This window comes from Bombus huntii, chromosome 8 (genome assembly GCF_024542735.1).
Source record: "Bombus huntii isolate Logan2020A chromosome 8, iyBomHunt1.1, whole genome shotgun sequence".
In the NCBI taxonomy this organism is placed as follows: Eukaryota; Metazoa; Arthropoda; class Insecta; order Hymenoptera; family Apidae; genus Bombus; species Bombus huntii.
In genome coordinates this window covers 7,566,821-7,584,680 of record NC_066245.1, presented here as the reverse complement: position 1 = coordinate 7,584,680, position 17,860 = coordinate 7,566,821, and the positions used below count along the sequence as shown (strand labels likewise).

The 17,860-nt window shown below is 30.2% G+C and overlaps 5 protein-coding genes across 9 annotated transcripts; 4 read left to right on the top strand and 1 right to left on the bottom strand.

The window, feature by feature from the left end:
• The first annotated feature begins 1,949 nt into the window (after positions 1 to 1,949).
• Positions 1,950 to 5,689, top strand: LOC126868284 (tudor domain-containing protein 3). 2 transcript variants are annotated; one of them, XM_050623598.1, is made up of 11 exons: positions 1,950 to 2,303; positions 2,413 to 2,497; positions 2,581 to 2,780; positions 2,878 to 3,025; positions 3,084 to 3,317; positions 3,388 to 3,518; positions 3,596 to 3,841; positions 3,921 to 4,566; positions 4,654 to 4,767; positions 4,848 to 4,947; positions 5,022 to 5,689. In XM_050623598.1, the coding sequence occupies exons 1-11, from the start codon at positions 2,263 to 2,265 to the stop codon at positions 5,183 to 5,185; spliced, it is 2,109 nt and encodes a 702-aa protein (XP_050479555.1). In that variant the 5' UTR covers positions 1,950 to 2,262; the 3' UTR covers positions 5,186 to 5,689. The 2 variants fall into 2 exon arrangements, with proteins under 2 accessions (XP_050479555.1, XP_050479554.1); XM_050623597.1 differs by having other exon boundaries at positions 5,019 to 5,689.
• A 105-nt stretch (positions 5,690 to 5,794) lies between these two features.
• Positions 5,795 to 9,747, top strand: LOC126868283 (serine/threonine-protein kinase PLK4). 3 transcript variants are annotated; one of them, XM_050623595.1, is made up of 11 exons: positions 5,795 to 6,011; positions 6,080 to 6,175; positions 6,285 to 6,611; positions 6,701 to 6,793; positions 6,873 to 7,154; positions 7,221 to 7,760; positions 7,835 to 8,140; positions 8,206 to 8,269; positions 8,342 to 8,487; positions 8,589 to 8,768; positions 8,852 to 9,747. In XM_050623595.1, the coding sequence occupies exons 1-11, from the start codon at positions 5,955 to 5,957 to the stop codon at positions 9,029 to 9,031; spliced, it is 2,271 nt and encodes a 756-aa protein (XP_050479552.1). In that variant the 5' UTR covers positions 5,795 to 5,954; the 3' UTR covers positions 9,032 to 9,747. The 3 variants fall into 3 exon arrangements, with proteins under 3 accessions (XP_050479552.1, XP_050479551.1, XP_050479553.1); XM_050623594.1 differs by having other exon boundaries at positions 5,796 to 6,011; positions 8,206 to 8,487; XM_050623596.1 differs by having other exon boundaries at positions 5,797 to 6,011; positions 6,064 to 6,175; positions 8,206 to 8,487.
• Positions 9,748 to 9,883: 136 nt separating this feature from the next.
• Positions 9,884 to 13,130, top strand: LOC126868299 (neuronal membrane glycoprotein M6-a). Of its 2 annotated transcripts, none has more exons than XM_050623622.1 (5): positions 9,884 to 10,277; positions 10,773 to 10,909; positions 10,995 to 11,177; positions 11,255 to 11,405; positions 11,496 to 13,130. In XM_050623622.1, exons 1-5 carry the CDS (start codon positions 10,274 to 10,276, stop codon positions 11,810 to 11,812), a joined length of 792 nt encoding a protein of 263 aa, XP_050479579.1. In that variant the 5' UTR covers positions 9,884 to 10,273; the 3' UTR covers positions 11,813 to 13,130. The 2 variants fall into 2 exon arrangements, with proteins under 2 accessions (XP_050479579.1, XP_050479578.1); XM_050623621.1 differs by lacking the exon at positions 9,884 to 10,277 and adding an exon at positions 10,306 to 10,628.
• LOC126868300 (N-acetylglucosaminyl-phosphatidylinositol de-N-acetylase) lies at positions 13,098 to 14,967 on the bottom strand. Its single transcript, XM_050623623.1, has 5 exons — positions 14,245 to 14,967; positions 14,095 to 14,176; positions 13,784 to 13,980; positions 13,585 to 13,715; positions 13,098 to 13,508 (listed from the first exon to the last, which is right to left on the bottom strand). Exons 1-5 carry the CDS (start codon positions 14,555 to 14,557, stop codon positions 13,368 to 13,370), a joined length of 864 nt encoding a protein of 287 aa, XP_050479580.1. The 5' UTR covers positions 14,558 to 14,967; the 3' UTR covers positions 13,098 to 13,367.
• A 219-nt stretch (positions 14,968 to 15,186) lies between these two features.
• LOC126868303 (mitochondrial fission process protein 1) lies at positions 15,187 to 16,387 on the top strand. The gene is made up of 4 exons (XM_050623625.1): positions 15,187 to 15,340; positions 15,421 to 15,533; positions 15,627 to 15,754; positions 15,838 to 16,387. The coding sequence occupies exons 2-4, from the start codon at positions 15,479 to 15,481 to the stop codon at positions 16,123 to 16,125; spliced, it is 471 nt and encodes a 156-aa protein (XP_050479582.1). The 5' UTR covers positions 15,187 to 15,340; positions 15,421 to 15,478; the 3' UTR covers positions 16,126 to 16,387.
• The last annotated feature ends 1,473 nt before the right edge of the window (positions 16,388 to 17,860 follow it).

Genomic DNA, 17,860 nt, shown 5'->3' with positions numbered 1-17,860 from the left:
ACATACATAATCGCCATGGTGTACGTACAGAACTCTTATATCAGCTATGGAGAAACGAGATTCAATGAAATTGTATCGTTTGTTATAGGCTGTGTCTATAGATATAATGTAGATCTAATTTATTTCCACTTGCTCGATAATCATCCGTGTATTGTCGTCCTCCCTGGGTTTGATATGACTGACGAATGAAAACGACACGACGGGTGTACGGGTCACGCGATCGAACGACGTAATGTATTGTACTCGATCGAATCCTTACGATCATTCGGTGTAAGTACACGTGATTAAGAAATATTCTCATTAATAAACTGCTGCGTATGGAACTCCTGGATAGTATTATGATTCTTTGATATGTGGAATTGTAAATGATTGTTTGTGTCTGTTATCATGATATAGTAGGATACATGATGTGAAGAGCACATACGTAAATATAATGTGTATATATATGTATACATGCATACAAACTATTTTGCTCTTAAGAATTCCATGAAATATACGAAACGACAGATAACGTTCTATGTTTGTACTCCTAAGTAATGCCAATAATTTAGTCGATGCGTTACCCAAGTTATAAATGGTAGTTTCGCGAAAAGATGTAATGATGTTATTTATATTCGATCTAACACGCCTTTAACATCTTAATTATTTTTCATTTAGGAGAGTAGTATATAGTTAATTTCTCTCACTCCTATAATATATAAATGTAGAATTAAACGAATAGTTTTAAATTCATGTATTTTTTAAAGCAATAATTGTATTTTCGATATATCTCGATGAATCTAGATAAAGAACAACGAAAATGGAACGTTTATTTCTATTCGATAAGCATTTATACAATTCTTATGGGTAATCTATGATAATCATGGAGTTGTGTACACTCAGTTCGTGTTGGTGCATTGGTAATATGAGTGGGTCATATTCTTAATCGTGCTTATACCGTTCCGTCATCTCCGAAGTTAGTTCCTGTCTGATCTAATTTCATCGTTTGTTCAAACAAGACTCCACCCGAGTAATAATCATCAGCTCAAATTGATGTCTTTCTTATTCTTCGCCACCGTGAGGTCTGTTGGTAGTAGTGGTCTCTGTAAAATTTATCGATCGTAATTGATCGTAATTGATTTACGAATTGTGTGAAACATTCTGCGTGGTCTTACTTGAGGTCACATATATTTCGGATCTTATTTTGAATTTTATTTAAGCTTACACAATGGTTATAAGAAAAAAATTATAATTCAATAGATTAATAAACAGTTTATCAAGTTATTTAATGGTTAATGATATTGTACTGTCTTATTTAATATTTTTATAAAAGCTAATGATGGAATTTTAATATTTCGATATCGCCGATTATCCGTGGAATTTCAAATATGTATTCAAAAAATGTTACACTTACTTTTCCCCAACACTCGATTTTAGAACTTAGCGTGTGCGACGTGTATTCATGACACATTTTCCGCGCGCGTGTGTTCAAGCATGATTTTCAAATAACGATGCGTTACATTCAATTAGTCTACTTATCTACTTGAGCTCTTTTGCGCGATTTCTTCTAAAATCTGCGTGAGATTACGTTTCACTCTAATTCTGTTTCAAATATAATTACTTTGTAACTGTATATCGTTACATAACCTACTACATATTACATTTGGAAAAAATTTTAAATCTATATTTACTTACATTATAAAAATAACATTACTTAAAAAATTTTTAGATAAATATAAAAATTAATGTTACATTCGTTTATAATCTGTAAATGACATGTAAATAAATAGTCATTTAAGACTTCATATATGTATTAAAGGTTTAAAAATCCAATAAAATGTCACATGAAATGCCAAAAATATCATTTATTGCTAGACGATAATACCTGTAGTAGCATCATGTTCAAATAACGAACGATGTATCGATACTGAACTATTGCAACACAGTACCGATATATCGATCTTAAAATCACAGTACACTAAATGTTCAAGATGGTGGCGAAGAATTCGAGGTTTAATAGGCGCGGTTCCTTTTGTTCGTTATTTGGACAAGCAAAGTGGTATTATTACATATAATAAACGATTCCGTATATTTATAAAAGTAGCTGATTTCAATATCGGAATTGTTTGTACTTCGACGATTTGTTCTCTATTGGTTTAAACGTCAGCTGACACATGTTTATGTACAAGTCGAATGTACGCATGTAACGTATATAAAATTTCACCTGAGAAAGTCGCCGAATCAAAACGGTCGTTCCATTGAAAAACCTGGCTAGAGAGCGAAATGACGGTGCAAACTATGGAAAAGTTGAAAGATAAGGGGTGGTACGTATAAAAAGTGACGTATTTCGTCGTTTGTGAACGTCGGTGTTTAAAAACACGAATAAATTTTTATAAATTTGAATGTACAGATATATATAAATGTTTGGATTAGGTACATTACAGATCACGGGTACAATACTGCAAGAGATTCTGATAGTGTTACTGATATACAAAAAATTATCAAGCGATTATTAGATGTAAGAACAACTCCTTATATAACTTTCTCCTAAAAACAAATAATTATTTGCATGTTTTAAATCTTTTTTTATGTATTGTATAGCTTGATTTAAGAGAGATTGGTAGTGGTCAAGGAGATATAGTTCAGGGTAATATCGTATTACAAATACAAAAAGTACGTAATGTAGCTGCTCCTAAAAGCAATGAAGAATCTCGAGCAGCTCCACGCTTGTTAAAATTCTTTTTGACCGATGGTAAAAATAATTTTCAAGCCATAGAAGTTGAACATATTTCATTTTTAAGGTATAAAACCATTGCTTGATTAATTATATCTATAAATAATAATTGTCTTTTTATAATTTATGTGAGAAAATTGATGTGATGAAATTAATTATTGCAGTTTAAATACACCTCCCGGTACAAAGATACTAATTGGTTGTGGGAATGTAACAATGTCCCATGGAATTATTTTGCTAAGGCCATCGAACATAGCACAAGTACTTGGGGGAAAAGTAACAAATCTTGTAGAAAAATGGGAACTGAACAAAGTATGTCGTATCATTCAATTCTAATATACATGAAACTAAGAAATATATTTTGTAACAGAAATTGGCACTACATACGAGAATGAGATCTACGGAAGAAGGTGGTCCACCACCATGGATACCATTTGGGAAAAAAATTATAAAAGTTTCTGAACATGACAAAAACTTTAAAGCTTTAGCAGAAAAAGAAAAGTCTAGTAAAGAGAATACAGAGTTTGAAGCTCAACGTAAAGATGCTATAGCAGAAGCTGCTAAACAAGGCAGCAAGAAAATTTTTGGTGGAGGAAATAAGCAGGTAATTTCTATGAAGTATCCATAATATAAATATTTAAAACAATTTTTACTCTCGTGTAATTGTTTTATAGCTTCTAGATCACAGTGTACAAAGAATCATAGATCAAGGCTTTTCTATAGAACAAGCAGAATATGCCTTAAAAGTTAATCGAAATAACGTTGATAAAGCTTTGAAAAGTTTGCAAAAAACAGATAAACACAAGTATATCTATTTTCTTTTATTTTAAAATATTAGTTTTTACGACTTTCTGACTATCAATCCTGTTTCAATTATTTTAGTACGTTTAAAGAGCCACGAGAATCGCGTGAACCACGAAATAAACGATTCGATAAAAAGGTAGAAGAAGGTAAACCAAGTAGTGGAAAAATATCTCTTTTTGATTTTCTGGAAGATAAATTACCTTTACAATCTGAATCTACGGAACCAACCAATCCACCTCAGAATAGTTATACTCAACATACGGAAAACAATTATGACAAAATTGAACTTAAAAATAATGAATCACAAAGTGGAAAAGGTGGAAGGTATGCTTTATCATGGGTAAAATTTTTACAATAGTACAAATTATAAGCATATTCGTTGATAAAGGTCTTCTTTATGTAGATCTCAAAAAGGAAGTCGTGAGTATCAAGTTCCTCCAAGGCATCTAGAGGAAAATAAGGGTAGCAAAAAATCAAACTTTAATAGTCCTACTACTCAATATTTGCAATATAACGGCGGAAATCATTCGCAACAAAATAAACCACCAAGATTTCAACGAAATCAGGATAATCATAGTTATTCTCAACAAGATAATTTACATAAAACGTATCAGAAACCTCAGTTAAATGATTCTCGAAATTCTAATGTACAAATACGTACAGATGGGGCAAACGTTATGAATAGTAATAATTATTATAAAGCTCCGCAAGACCAACAAGGCAAACATTTTGGTGCTGGCAGGAGTTATAATCACTATGAGACCGATACTAGAAATAAACAATCTTATGATTCTTATGCCAGGCATAATCGAGCACAAGAAGATGGAACACATAGAGCTTATCCTGCAAATACAACTGATAAAAATTACAAAAATCAACTGAATAGATTTCAACCAAATGAGTCTTCTGGTGGCAAGGGGATTGTAGAATCCAATAGCCAAAGGAGACAAAGCCAATACAATCAAAATACCAATGTTCCTTCTGTTGGAAGTACCTGGGTTTGGCGCGTAGGTGATAAATGTCTTGCTAAATACTGGGAAGATAATAGGGTAAGATAATATAATTATTTATACATTAAAAGCTTATACTACTAGTAGTACTTACATTTAATTTCATTTAATGTTTTCAAAATATAGTATTATAACGCAAAAGTAACTGGGGTATCAGATAGGACATGTGTTGTTCAATTCAAAGGGTTTGAAAATTATGAAGAAGTGCTTCAAGTGGATTGCTTACCTATAACAGATGATGTATGCAAAATATATGTAATACTTAAACATGTGTCTTCAATACCGTATATAAATAACAAATGTCTTGTATTTACTTGTAGAATCAAGCTGTTCAAGATTATGTTATGGATCAAAAACAATCGGATCAAAGATTCAGTAATAGGCAGCTGCGATACGACCAAGCTCAAAATCACATAACTGGTAAATTTATAATTTGTTTACGATGATTATTTATATTTAAGGCACATAAAGGTATATAAAAGTTTCTATAGCAGGTATGGAATTTCGAAGAGGTGGAAGTGGTGTTGTTCCTGCAAGTAAAGCTGCTTACAACAAAAAACGTAATCAGCAAAGAAGCACGCAGCCCATTTATCAACCACCGGCGCAACGATGTCAGAATTCTATGCCTATGAATACTCAAAATAATTCTTTACTTTAATGTATTGTCAGTCTTTTTTTCGTAAAAGTACTAAACATCGCTGAATTAATTGTAGTTATGTTATTTTTAAAGACTGACCTCATGAAAAAGAATAGTCCATACTTGTCATGTATGGTAGTTTAAATCATAGGTCAATCAATTAAAACGCGATGTAAACGAATCCTGTGCCACAAATAATTCATAAATGAAAGATGTAATAAGTGTACAATTATAGTATGAATTATTTCCTTACACAGTGAAAGTGAAACTAATAATTAAAAATGTAAATCTAAGGTATTTATTATAAGAACTAAACATCAAAATATTTATATTGTAGAATAATCATATGATAATATCGAAAGATCGTGCAGCATTTCAATATTTCGTCCAATTTCGCTAAAACACTAATCAATCCGCATAATGTAAAAATTGTGCTGTATATTATTTGTAATTAATTTGTAATTATAGTTATTTAGAATGAATTACAGTTACGGAAATTGAAAACACGTTTAAATTCACAACAGATTTGAATATTTTTATTACTGACCTATCTTTAATTCATTATAAATTAATCATTTTATGAACATTTCGAATAATAATTAAGATGTACTTAAAGCGCCATCTACCGAGCTTAAAACCATATAAAATTTACATATGGCGAACTCGCCATGTTATTTCTATTTACTAATTTATTGATATATTTACTAAATACATTTAATTTCGAAGAAATTGTATGCAAAAGAAAACTACCATATAGTGATCGTGGTGATTAAAGCAATTATATGGTTTTATGACTCGAAGGCCGGTGATGCCATCGCTATCGGGAGTTTTTGGTGAACAAATAGAGGTTAGCTTTTTGAATTTATCCGCTTACATGTTTTATTGTAACGTCTAATTAGTAATTTCTAATCGTAGGACTACGAAGTATTAAACTTACTTGGGAAAGGGGGTTTTGCTAGTGTATATAGAGCAAAATGTTTGCGCAGTGGTATAGAAGTCGCAATAAAAATGGTAATTTAAATAATCCTTTAAATTAAATATACGTACACATATCAATTGACATGTATTTAAAACAATTATTGTAAACAAACATTTAAATAGTTATTGTAAATAATTTTAGATCGACAAAAAATTGATGCAAGCTGCTGGGATGGTGGATAGAGTGGGTCAAGAAATAGCAATTCATTCGAAATTAAAGAACCCAGCTATTCTTGAACTGTACACAGTTTTCCAAGATGCTAATTATGTTTATTTGGTATTAGAATTATGTCATAATGGAGAACTTCAACGTTATTTTAAAATGCAAGGCTCTCGTGCATTGTCTGAAGCACAAGCTGGTCATATAATTAGTCAAGTAGTGCAAGGATTATTATATTTACACTCATACCAGATACTTCACAGAGATATGTCTTTGTCGAATTTGCTTCTGACTAAGGACATGCAAGTGGTAAAAAAACCTATTTAGTAAAATTATATGATCTTTGAATGTGATAATTAAACTGGATGCATTAAAAGTAGTTTAATCTTAATTTATAGAAAATAGCAGATTTTGGTCTAGCTACCCAATTAACAAGGCCTGATGAAAAACACTTAACTATGTGTGGTACTCCTAATTATATATCACCAGAGGTCTGTCAAATAATTTGTAATTATATGTAAGGAATATAGAATAATTAGAATATAATACTAATTGCTTATATTATTGTAGATAGCAACAAGGTCATCACATGGTTTGGAAGCAGATGTATGGAGTTTAGGGTGCATGCTATATACTCTATTAGTTGGCAAACCTCCATTTGATACAGATGCTGTTAAAAGCACTTTGACACGTGTGGTGATGGCTGATTATATTATGCCAGCTCATTTATCAGATAATGCTAAAGACCTAATAGATAAGTTATTAAAAAAGAATCCAAAAGATAGAATCCGCTTGCGTGATATTCCGAAACATCCGTTTATCACTAATATAAAAAAAAATAAATTATACAATGTAAGTAATAAATAAAAAGATCGTGTGAAAAATCAACCAGCTTATTATAGATATTTGTATTAATAGGAAAAGAATAATATGAACAAAGGATTATTGGGAGATGGTATCATTGATTCAGGGGTTGGAAGAACATTGTCTTCATATGGAAGGCCAAGAATGCGTTGTAGGTCGGAAGAGAGAATATCATCAACACCCATTATGTCTAGTGCTCTTGGACCTATGTTTAGCGCGAAAAGTGATCCTTCATCCGAGCCTGTTGTAAGAATGCATTCACAAAGAACAAATGCTATAGATTATCGCGCTAAAGAATATCCCGTATTAACTGGAATACCATTAGTACCACAAAGTAAAGTTTTCTCACAATGTGAGCTTTATACCAGTTCCAATGCATATCAGGAAAGTGACAAACACAAGTATGATAAACATAGGAAAAAAGAAAAAGCTGAAAATTGTTCTGAAAATACAGAAAACGGTGGAAAATTATCAGTCTCACCTTTGTCTTCTAAAAGATTGCAACCTGTGAGACATAAGACAAAAACTGCAATTCTTACTATTTTAGATAATGGTGAAGTTTGCGTCGAGTTTATTAAACGTAGAAATGGCGTGGTATGTATTGAAAAATTAATGTTTAAATAAATTTTTCACGTGAATATATATATATAATTGCCTTTCTGTTGTAGGAAAAAATAAGTGAAGTGTGTCGAATATCGAACGATGGTTTAAGAATTATTCTCTACAAACCAACATCATTAACGAATATTGGTAATCAACCACTCCCGTTACCGACTCGTGGGGCAGATAGCATTTATTCATACGAAAATTTACCTGCCCATCATCACAAAAAGTACATATATGCTTCTCGTTTCATAAAACTTGTAAAAGCAAAAACTCCGAAATTAACGATGTATACTGAACGATCAAAATGTCAGTTTATGGAAAATGGACCACATCCAAATTGTGAAATTCACTTTTATGATGGAGTAAAGGTATAAAAATAAATATCATAAATTATAGGTAAATATTGAAGACATTAAGATTTTTATCCTTATAGATTGAACGTGTTGATGGTATAGTAAAAATAATGGAAAGGAGTGATGGTTCCATTTATGTCGAGGGTGAATTTCCATCCCATTTAGATACATATTACGAACACTATTCAGAATGTTATCAGCGTTGTTTGTTGATAGAGTCTACTTTAACATCTTTAGAAACAGCTACTGGATATTCCTGCTTTCCTATTCTTATTGGACGTAAGCCCAATGCGGCTTTGAGTGATTCTCCTTGTTTACAAGGAAAAGAGAATATTTCGCAAGCAACAAACAATGCACCCGTCGTAAGTAACAAAATACGTATAATTTCTTTAATAAAATATACATAATTTTATAAATTAAAAAAAAAAATATTAATAATATACATAATTGATTAATATTGTAGATGCCATCTTTTGATGCTAGTTCTGTTATTTCGACGGTAGCATCGCGGTCTCGAAAAATGAATTCTATACGAAATATTGGTAATAGTTTTTGTAAAGTATCAATTCCAGGTATAGGTACTGCGACAAAATTATCTTCTGGAGACATTCATGTTGATTACAGAGATGGTTCTACTTTAACTGTAAGTATATTTATAAATTACATTAATAATATTAGAATCAGTAAAATGAGATAACATAATTTGATCAAATTTATTATTTTAAGCTAAGTCCTCAGAGCAATGGCAATGATATAATCTATAAAGGTAATAATGGTATGGTTATAAAATATAATCAGAATTATCAACAAAACGTGGAAGTACCACATATTGTTAAAGAAAAATTATGCCACTTACCTGGAGTTATTAAATACTTTGCTCAACCGAAGAGTAAGAACATCCGGTAGTTTTTAGCTATACATTTAGATATAAAATGTTTTGTATAAAATATAGAGAGTGGGCCAAATAAAATATTCTAAGCTATTTCTACCCAAATTAGTGCAGACACGGACTTTTTTTTAAACTATTACATATCTATGCAACAAATTTTTCTTGGGCGACTACTGGAGGAACAAACGAAATAATATTTGCCATTTTTAACAGGCAAATAAGATATACATAGTCTAAAAAATAGTGACGAAGAATACTTTTCTGATTTAAAATTTATAGAAAACTTTATTAATATATGATAATATTAATATAACTTTCTATTATAAAAAATAGGAGGAGCTCCTCTTTGTTCCCTCAGCAAATTACTCCCTGGCTTTCCCATCCCATTTAATTAAAAAAAAAGTGGAGCCTTGTTTGCATTTATTTCAAAGAAAATAACTTGGAATACCTTATTTAACTCGCTCTTTGAAAAGTAATTTTCTTATAATAAGAGCAAAATTATATTTTTTATATTTACATAGCATATATACAATATCTTTTAAGTAGTTGATTTTTTAAATATAAGGAGGTAGATACATCTTAATTTTTTTTCTATATTTCTAAACTTATATCAGAATTTTATTATATAAGATTCTATAATAAAAGATTTAATATCTTTTATGCTATCATATACAAAATATAAAATCAAATGTAATTGTCAAATTTAAAATAAAGGTATCCAAGTCAATAAAAACTACAGCTATAATTCATTACTAGAATAATAGTTGATTGTAGTAAAAAGGAACAGTATGTTTGATTTATTACGTGCCCTACAATCTATAATCGAGAGGACAACGATCCCATTCACTTTTCCTTTTGTCGCCATATTGGTTTGTTTTAAAAGCTTATTCAAAAACAAATGATATTCTCCAAAAATACATATATTTTACTTAAAACGCAATAATTACTACACAATATTAACATATCCAGATTTATTCTGCTAAACCAGACAAATAAAGTAGAAGAAAATATTTTCGAAATATTCTAAGGGCCAATTAATAATAATAGTCTGTCAGAACCCGTAGAATCTCTATTAACAAATGGTGTAATGTGCTGATGTGTAATTACGAGAAACGTGTAGGATGTTGTTCACTAATACAGTAGAATGACATCCAATTACGACATTAATTGAGAGAATTCTAGCATTGTAGTCTCAGAATCTACAACGGGCAGTGCCCACCTAAAACGAACTTAACCTTGAACAACATTAAAATCGAAAGATGGGTAAGCAACAAATTTACAACAATTGTTTATTTATGTACGATAGTGATAAAAGGTCTTCTCCCTCGAATAGAAACCTTTCCTAGTAACGATCTAATATCGCGGGTAATCGTACGATATGCATGATAATCTTATCTGTCATACATATATGTGGAAACATTACTCATTCATCGTTTAATCATCGCTTCATACTTCGTTCAAACGAATGTTAGAGTCATTTATGATTAAAGATGAGGAACGATCAAGATGCAAGTGATAGTTTACCGTTACGTAGACGGTTTAATAGTAATATTAGTATAGATAGATTTTCCGAAAAAAGTCTTCATATGCTTGATTATGAAGATCGATCTTGTAGTAAGTTCTTTATAATATAAACTTACGTATATGTTAGTATACAAACTTTAGAAGTCAGTAATAACCTGTTTTATAACTTTTGAGACAATATCATTAATTTATATATACTAAATCATTAATAAATTATTTCTTTAACGTCTGTAGGGAGTATGTGCAATGATTGTATGGCCAGAGTACCATATGCAACTCTTATTGCAACAATAATGTGTTGCTTAGGAGTTGGTATATTCTGTGGTACAATGTATAGAGGTGTTACATTGGGCTCTTTAATGATGGATCAGGTAAGTTGTCACTATAATCCTATTATAATGTTCTTTTTATATACATTATACATTTAATGTGTTTGTTTATAATTATGTATTTAAGGTATTTCATTTAAGACTTGGATGGTTAGAGCCTGTTCAATTGACTTTTGCAACACTTGGTGCTAGTATGGCAGCTTTAGGTTTTATGATATTATGTGTTGGTTGTCTTGCAACTGGAGCTACAAGACATAAAGTATATAGAGCCTGGAGGTCCAGAGTTGGTGGACGTATCTCATGTGCTGTTGTATGTAACTTTAATGTTATTAGTTATAATATCACAGTATGAAGTAGCATAAATAGAATATTCTTTACATTTTTTAGTTCATGACAATTACTTATATATTACAATTAGGATGGCTCCTAATATTTGCATTTTTGGTTATAATTGCTTGGATTTTTACTATATTCTGGGGTTTATGCAGTAATCCTCGTGTCCAGTCTCTTGATCAATGCATTGATTTCACTCAATTTAGTAAGTACAATTTATTTGTATTTTAAATGCATTTATTAATTAATTAATTACTATGGGTAGGTAAAATTGCATATATTATATTTCTTGAAGGTTTTATATTTCCAAATAATACAAGAGTAGAGGATATGAAAGTATGTGGACCACAAGAAGTGAAATTATTTTGTAAAGATTTTGTCGAAAAAGCAGAGATCATGTTTATTTTAGCAACAGTAGCTGCCATGTTGGTTGTATTAAGTCTCATACATTATTTAATGTGTTTATCTGCTAACTATGCACATATTAGAGATCATGAGAAGTTTCAAGAATTACAAGAACTTCAATACCTGCAAGATCCAGGAGATCCAGATTCTCCTCAACCCGGTATGGGAACTTTGAGCTCGCATCATCGTGTCAAGGATAGATTCTAGGATACGGCCCGCGAGATCTTCGCGATGAACCCCCTATAACTTTAACATTCTTGTTTACGAAACATTGAAGACATCTACTCTACGAGAATTAATAATGAATTTGATGTTATTCTTCTCTATGTACCTAAATTCAGTATTCTACTAATTGATTAATGTTGTAGTAGTTTACTGATCGAGGATCTTGCGGGAACATTTTATGCCGTCCATTTTCTGCGACTGTCTTGTTAGCATTTATTTTGTTTTAAAGGTATGAATTCGTTAAGTAATGTTTTAAGACAAATAAGATTTCATCTTTCATAATATTAATTCCTTCGATTATTTGTTGAATTTCTATGTATGCAGTGTAAGACATACGAGAACATTCCATATTTCGTACATATTTGTTGATAAAGTATAGTTTATTTTGAACGAAACTGTATATACGTGCGAGATACGAGTAATATAAGCGCACAGAGAGTATTCTTTCTAAACTATTTGCTATACAAAGATATGCTTATATATACTTATAATTCGTACTCACAAATTTCTACTATGCATTAATATATTGTTTCATATTACAAGTTTATTTAATATTATCTTTATATTATGTAAGACTATAAATGCAGACTGCATCTATTTGATGTCATTCTAACAGAGATTTTTTTTACATAAAAGGTGCAGCTTTTTTGTACCTCTTTAGGATAAAATAAGAAAATTACTGATATGATGTATTACTAGTGAAGTATTTTAATTATGTTTGAGGAAAGAGCCAAATAATTATATTTTAAATTTTCTACTTATATTTAGTAAATGATAAAAATACTTAAAAGATCTATAATTTAATAATTATGATTTTTTCCAACATGCATAGTTCAGTTTTATGTCACAGATCTATTGCTATTTTATAAAAGATCAAATTATACCGTAAAAAATGTTAAATGTTAAAAAGACAATATGAAGATAATTCTAATTATACTTTATGCACAAATCTTAACTGTGCCAAATCTAATACGATTTAAATTATGAGAAATTATCATGTATATTGTACGTTATCGCTAAGAGACAGATTTTAAAAATGGATATATCTAAAATCTAGAATAGCAAGTATAACTTGCAATAATTTCGTACTTGCTCAAATTCTTTAATAGCAATTCAAAATACCAAATCAAATTGGATGTGCATACGTTGAAAAAAATTCTGTATATTATATATACGTAATAAGAACATATCAAACTGAGGATTGTACTTTATCTACACAAATTTGCAATAGAATAATCAAATAAGTAAAATTAATGCACAAATTACATACAATAAAAAATGTGTTTATTGTTTTCCTCGAGATACATTCTTATTTCTTGAAATACATTCTTATTTCTAAACAATTGTATATTTCTGTAAGATCGAATAAAAAAATACTTTCTACTCAAATTGTATGTTCAGTGTTTACAAATATTTCTGAAGTTTCTTTGAGAATGGTATAATGTCTTTATTATATGTACATTAATAGATAAATTTAATTCTTCAATATGTACAATTAATTACAATTTGTACAATAGTATAAATTAATGTCTAGAGATTATTCATCATCAAACTGAAGATCCAATTCCAAATCAAGAGCACACACTTCTTGTAAGGTATTAATGAATGTATATCGCGAAAATATCATGTACAACTTTCGAAACCAAACATATTGCGACTTGTGTGCAGCCATAGCCTTCTGTAAAGGTAATTCCTATATGTTAGCAACTATGATCGATATGATATGAAATTATATATGTTAACTGCACACTTACTTTTATACTATTTTTTTGATCATATGTTATTAAATACCAATATGAAGCAGATAACAAACTAATTGGCAAATCTAAAAGTTGTACATACTTTCTAATTATATTCACAGATTCTAAAACATATAGTTTACAATCTGGAAAGAGATTCAATTATTTAAAGTGTTTTATATATCAATTTAATACACCAATAAATAATACTAACAATATGGTACTTTTTTTTCTATGCATAATGCAGCTATGGCATAGTATAAAGAAATGTGATTCTTATGTTTGCTTATTCCATGTTTATCAAATGTTACAACTGCATTGATTTTATAAATCTCTACATGTTGCAAAACACATTCTGCCACTACCTCTGTTGGCCATTGTACATTTTGATCATCAGGTAACTCTGTACTCCTATACATGTATTTATTGAACTAAGATAGAAGATTAAAAAGGTAATATTGAACTGTATTCAAATAATTACCAAGAAGTTATTTTGTAAATTAGATAGATGAAACAATTTCTTACATCACTATAGTCACATTATCTTCTGGAATTCCTAATAGTTTTGCACATTGCCATAATTCTTCTTTCCTCTTCTTATCCCCACCTAAAATGATATGTAGAGATCTTTTAACATCCAGAATATGAAAATTCATATGGGATTAATAAACGTACCATTGCTAAGACAGAGGAGGTAAATCTTACTAGCCTTTGATCTTGTAACCCAGTACATCAGTGGACCAAAAAACATGACCTCATCATCAGGATGAGCTGTAACTAACAGTATTCTGGCAGGTGGACCCGGAAGCTGCCACACTGTGTGGTTAACTCTCTTCAAGATTGAATAAAGAGAAATACAAACGCAAAAATACGCAGTAACAGCTATTAGCAACTGCCATGAAATTTCATTGATGTAAAACCACCACCAACAAATTATTTCATTAATTTGTATACTAAGATATTCTCTAATTAAATTGAGATCTATCATGTTGAATGGTGATATATGAACTATTTTCACTTACGAATATTACGGTCCTGTCATACTTCTGGAAGAGTAAACTATTTCGTTAGAATTAGAGACAACATTTCTTTTGTTTAAAGGACTTTGCAAGGTTATGTTATACGAGATAATAGGATTGAGCGCCATACTTGAGTACGTTAATACAAATTCACTATTGTAATGCTTGTATACTCTGCTCCTGAGACTATTATTATTTGTTAAATTATTTTCTTTTATAAATAAAAAATCTAGATATTCCTTAGTACGTATTCAAATTACTTTTACTAACATTCAATTATGTGATTAATGTGTAGGAATTTTGATATAATTATTTCAAGTTTTAGTTATTTTATATATCGTCAATTGTTGTCTTTCATAAAATTAAAAATTCACTCAACAATGAAGTCTATGGCAATATTGATTACGTTCTATAAGGAATCATGTAGTATTTGAAATAGAACATTACTAGAAGTTTAATTTTTAAATCGTCTTGTAATTTATGAATTTATTTCTTTTCTACAATTGTACGTACAAGTCAGATTATATTTGTTCATTAAACTTTGTCTTCACATTATTTTGAATCCTTTATCACGGGTAAATTGTTGATATTACAACAGAGTTACCAAGAAGTAAAAGTCTCTAGATTTAAAATTTTGACTATAGATCTCTCGAATCTTTTTAAAAGACAATAATCTTTTATCATGTATTCTGTAATTGTATGAAAATAATTATTTACTTCAAGTAATTTCACAGAAGCGCACCTAATTATTTGTAAGTTATGCAATTTATATTTTGGAAAAAATCGATACTACGCCAATGAGCGTCATTTATTATATCGAGTAACTTTGCAGATGCATGAAACTAGGTTATATTTAGTATTCTGAAAATTTAATAAACAAAATTTCTACCATGGACATAAAAAAAGAAGTGGATCTATACCGTGATACACCTATCAGATATTTGGGTAATGAAAGACTATTGTAGTCGCTTTTTTAAACAGTTTCTTATTATTTTCATTCATTAACATTATGAATGACATTTTTGATTCCCTTTTCAGGATATGCAAACGAAATCGGAGAAGCTTTTAGATCTATAGTTCCAAATTCAATTGTATGGCTCAGTTACGCTGTAGCCAGTGGCTACGTTCTTGCAGACACAATTAACAATGGCTTTAAAGCTTATCAAGTAAGCAATTCATAAGAAAAATATTATTTAAACATACTATACATATTAATAAGACTACTATAAATATGAATTGTATGTTTCAGGATAATGTAACTCCAAAAGCAACAAAAAATACTGTACTTTCCATGACAGACACTTTATTGTGGCAGTCATTTGCATCTGTAGTTGTGCCTGGTTTGACGATTAACAGAGTTTGCGCTGCTGTTCAATTTGTACAAAAAAGAAGTAATAATGTGTTCTTAAAAAGCAAATGGATTCCAACCATTATTGGTTTAGCATCCATACCTTTCATAATACGTCCTATAGACAATATAGTAGAAGAAACAATGAATGTAACATACAGAAGGTGGATAGGATACTATCCAAAATGACCATTAATTAATAATATATGATTATTCAGAGCTGTTCGAGAATAGATCTTAGATTTATTCGGTTTTCGAATGAAACGAAAACATTTTCGCTTGTACATTACTCTAGCATAAAAATGCTAATATAATATTACTGAAAGTTATCTATTTTATTATACTATACACGTTGAATTTTGTATTGCATTGCTCAATATCTTGGAACATGTATTCGAAAACAAATCCGAATGCTTTGTTAAAAACAAACAAATAAAATTCGTTATTGTTATTTTTGTTTTTCTCTCATTTCATTTTTGTGTATGCCAATTTGATCAAAGATGGTTTTTTTCTACTAATATCTACAACAAGAACAACAAACGAGCATATAAATATTATAATTTTCTAATATTGCGCTGATACATCGAACTTTTTTATTAATCATATATTACTTACGTTACTTATGTCGGTATCTATCACTTCAAACTAGAGCGCGCGAAGTAGAATTGTCCAATATATAGTCAGACGCACTGAACATGCTTATCAAGCTCAAAATTCTAAATCGAACGCAACAAATAACACATATTATTACATTATATTGTTTATTTTGAAACAACTGTACCTTACATGATAGAGAATATGTTTCATAATAAAAAAATAACTCGTCGAAAAAAAGAACGACTATCTAAAAGATATTACATAAATGTTTCTTTTCCTTCTTCTATTACCCTCGTATCTTTTATATTTTTATTTGAAATATCAGTTCATAATTTTCTCTCGTTTGATCGCGAGACTTAAATAAACGATGGAGATTCGTTGAAAAATCAATAATAATTACCGTAGACGGAAAATCGTAACTCATAGGCCACGTTCATTTTCCCATTTATCGTCTTGTCGGGTCAAACGAGCTAGCCGCAGAACAATGGGTCGACATTGCATAGGAACGAATAGCCTGTCATACCTGTGACATATATTTTTTCGTCACAGGTACAATCACTACGTCAACCGACAAGAAAAACTAATCGTATTTCTTTGTTCGCGGAACTGACTTCGCGATTTTGCAAGACGAACTACGCGCCAAATACGGATAGAACATTTTGTTCTTACTACGAATCTACGATTTCAAGTACGATACACATCGTCATGTGTACGAATCGGCAAGGGATTCATTTTTATTCCATTATCGTTAGATTGTGGTTTTTTTTTAAGTATTTATGGGGAATTTGAAGGTGCAAAATACACAGATTGCGTATAACATACAAAAATATATAAAATATAAAAATATATGGTACTCGTTATAATATCAAGGAAACTAAACAATTGCCCACCTAAATTCCACTTTTTAATTATACGAATTTGCATAAATATCTGCAGCCTAATTATCATATCTTTTATATGTTTTCCATTTGTTTTCCTTTTTCTGTGTACGAAACACGAGCGCATACGGTAGTGAATTTCTCATTTTCGTAAAATTAACTATCCTTCCATTCGATCTACTAAAACGCCTTGTAGACGAGATACTTGGAGGTTAAGTAGAATCTGATTTGGGAAGAGGCATCAATTTCTCGCTAATTAATTCTCATACAGTTATTACGTATTATAGCATTTTATTGCCTCTTAAAAGTTGGCGCAATACGATTTACTGCTGGTCGAGTTGCGGATAAAACGTGCAAAAAAATCCAACGCCCGGGGATTCTCGCGATTATGAAATTCCGTATATATGTCTTCGTCGTAAGATTTACAGCACAATAATAACAGGATGCAC

Coding starts and splice junctions, on each gene's coding strand:
- LOC126868284 (XM_050623597.1), top strand. CDS start 2,263: ATGACGGTGCAAACTATGGAAAAGTTGAAAGATAAGGGGTG. Junction 3,318..3,387: donor TTGGTGGAGGAAATAAGCAG/GTAATTTCTATG, acceptor ATTGTTTTATAG/CTTCTAGATCACAGTGTACA. Junction 4,768..4,847: donor GCTTACCTATAACAGATGAT/GTATGCAAAATA, acceptor ATTTACTTGTAG/AATCAAGCTGTTCAAGATTA.
- LOC126868283 (XM_050623594.1), top strand. CDS start 5,955: ATGACTCGAAGGCCGGTGATGCCATCGCTATCGGGAGTTTTTGGTGAA. Junction 8,141..8,205: donor ACTTTTATGATGGAGTAAAG/GTATAAAAATAA, acceptor TTATCCTTATAG/ATTGAACGTGTTGATGGTAT. Junction 8,488..8,588: donor CAACAAACAATGCACCCGTC/GTAAGTAACAAA, acceptor TTAATATTGTAG/ATGCCATCTTTTGATGCTAG.
- LOC126868299 (XM_050623621.1), top strand. CDS start 10,505: ATGAGGAACGATCAAGATGCAAGTGATAGTTTACCGTTACGTAGACGG. Junction 10,629..10,772: donor TTATGAAGATCGATCTTGTA/GTAAGTTCTTTA, acceptor TAACGTCTGTAG/GGAGTATGTGCAATGATTGT. Junction 10,910..10,994: donor GCTCTTTAATGATGGATCAG/GTAAGTTGTCAC, acceptor TATGTATTTAAG/GTATTTCATTTAAGACTTGG.
- LOC126868300 (XM_050623623.1), bottom strand. CDS start 14,557: ATGATAGATCTCAATTTAATTAGAGAATATCTTAGTATACAAATTAAT. Junction 13,981..14,094: donor GATAATGTGACTATAGTGAT/GTAAGAAATTGT, acceptor ATACATGTATAG/GAGTACAGAGTTACCTGATG. Junction 13,716..13,783: donor AGAAAAAAAAGTACCATATT/GTTAGTATTATT, acceptor ATCTCTTTCCAG/ATTGTAAACTATATGTTTTA.
- LOC126868303 (XM_050623625.1), top strand. CDS start 15,479: ATGGACATAAAAAAAGAAGTGGATCTATACCGTGATACACCTATCAGA. Junction 15,534..15,626: donor TACACCTATCAGATATTTGG/GTAATGAAAGAC, acceptor TTCCCTTTTCAG/GATATGCAAACGAAATCGGA. Junction 15,755..15,837: donor ATGGCTTTAAAGCTTATCAA/GTAAGCAATTCA, acceptor TGTATGTTTCAG/GATAATGTAACTCCAAAAGC.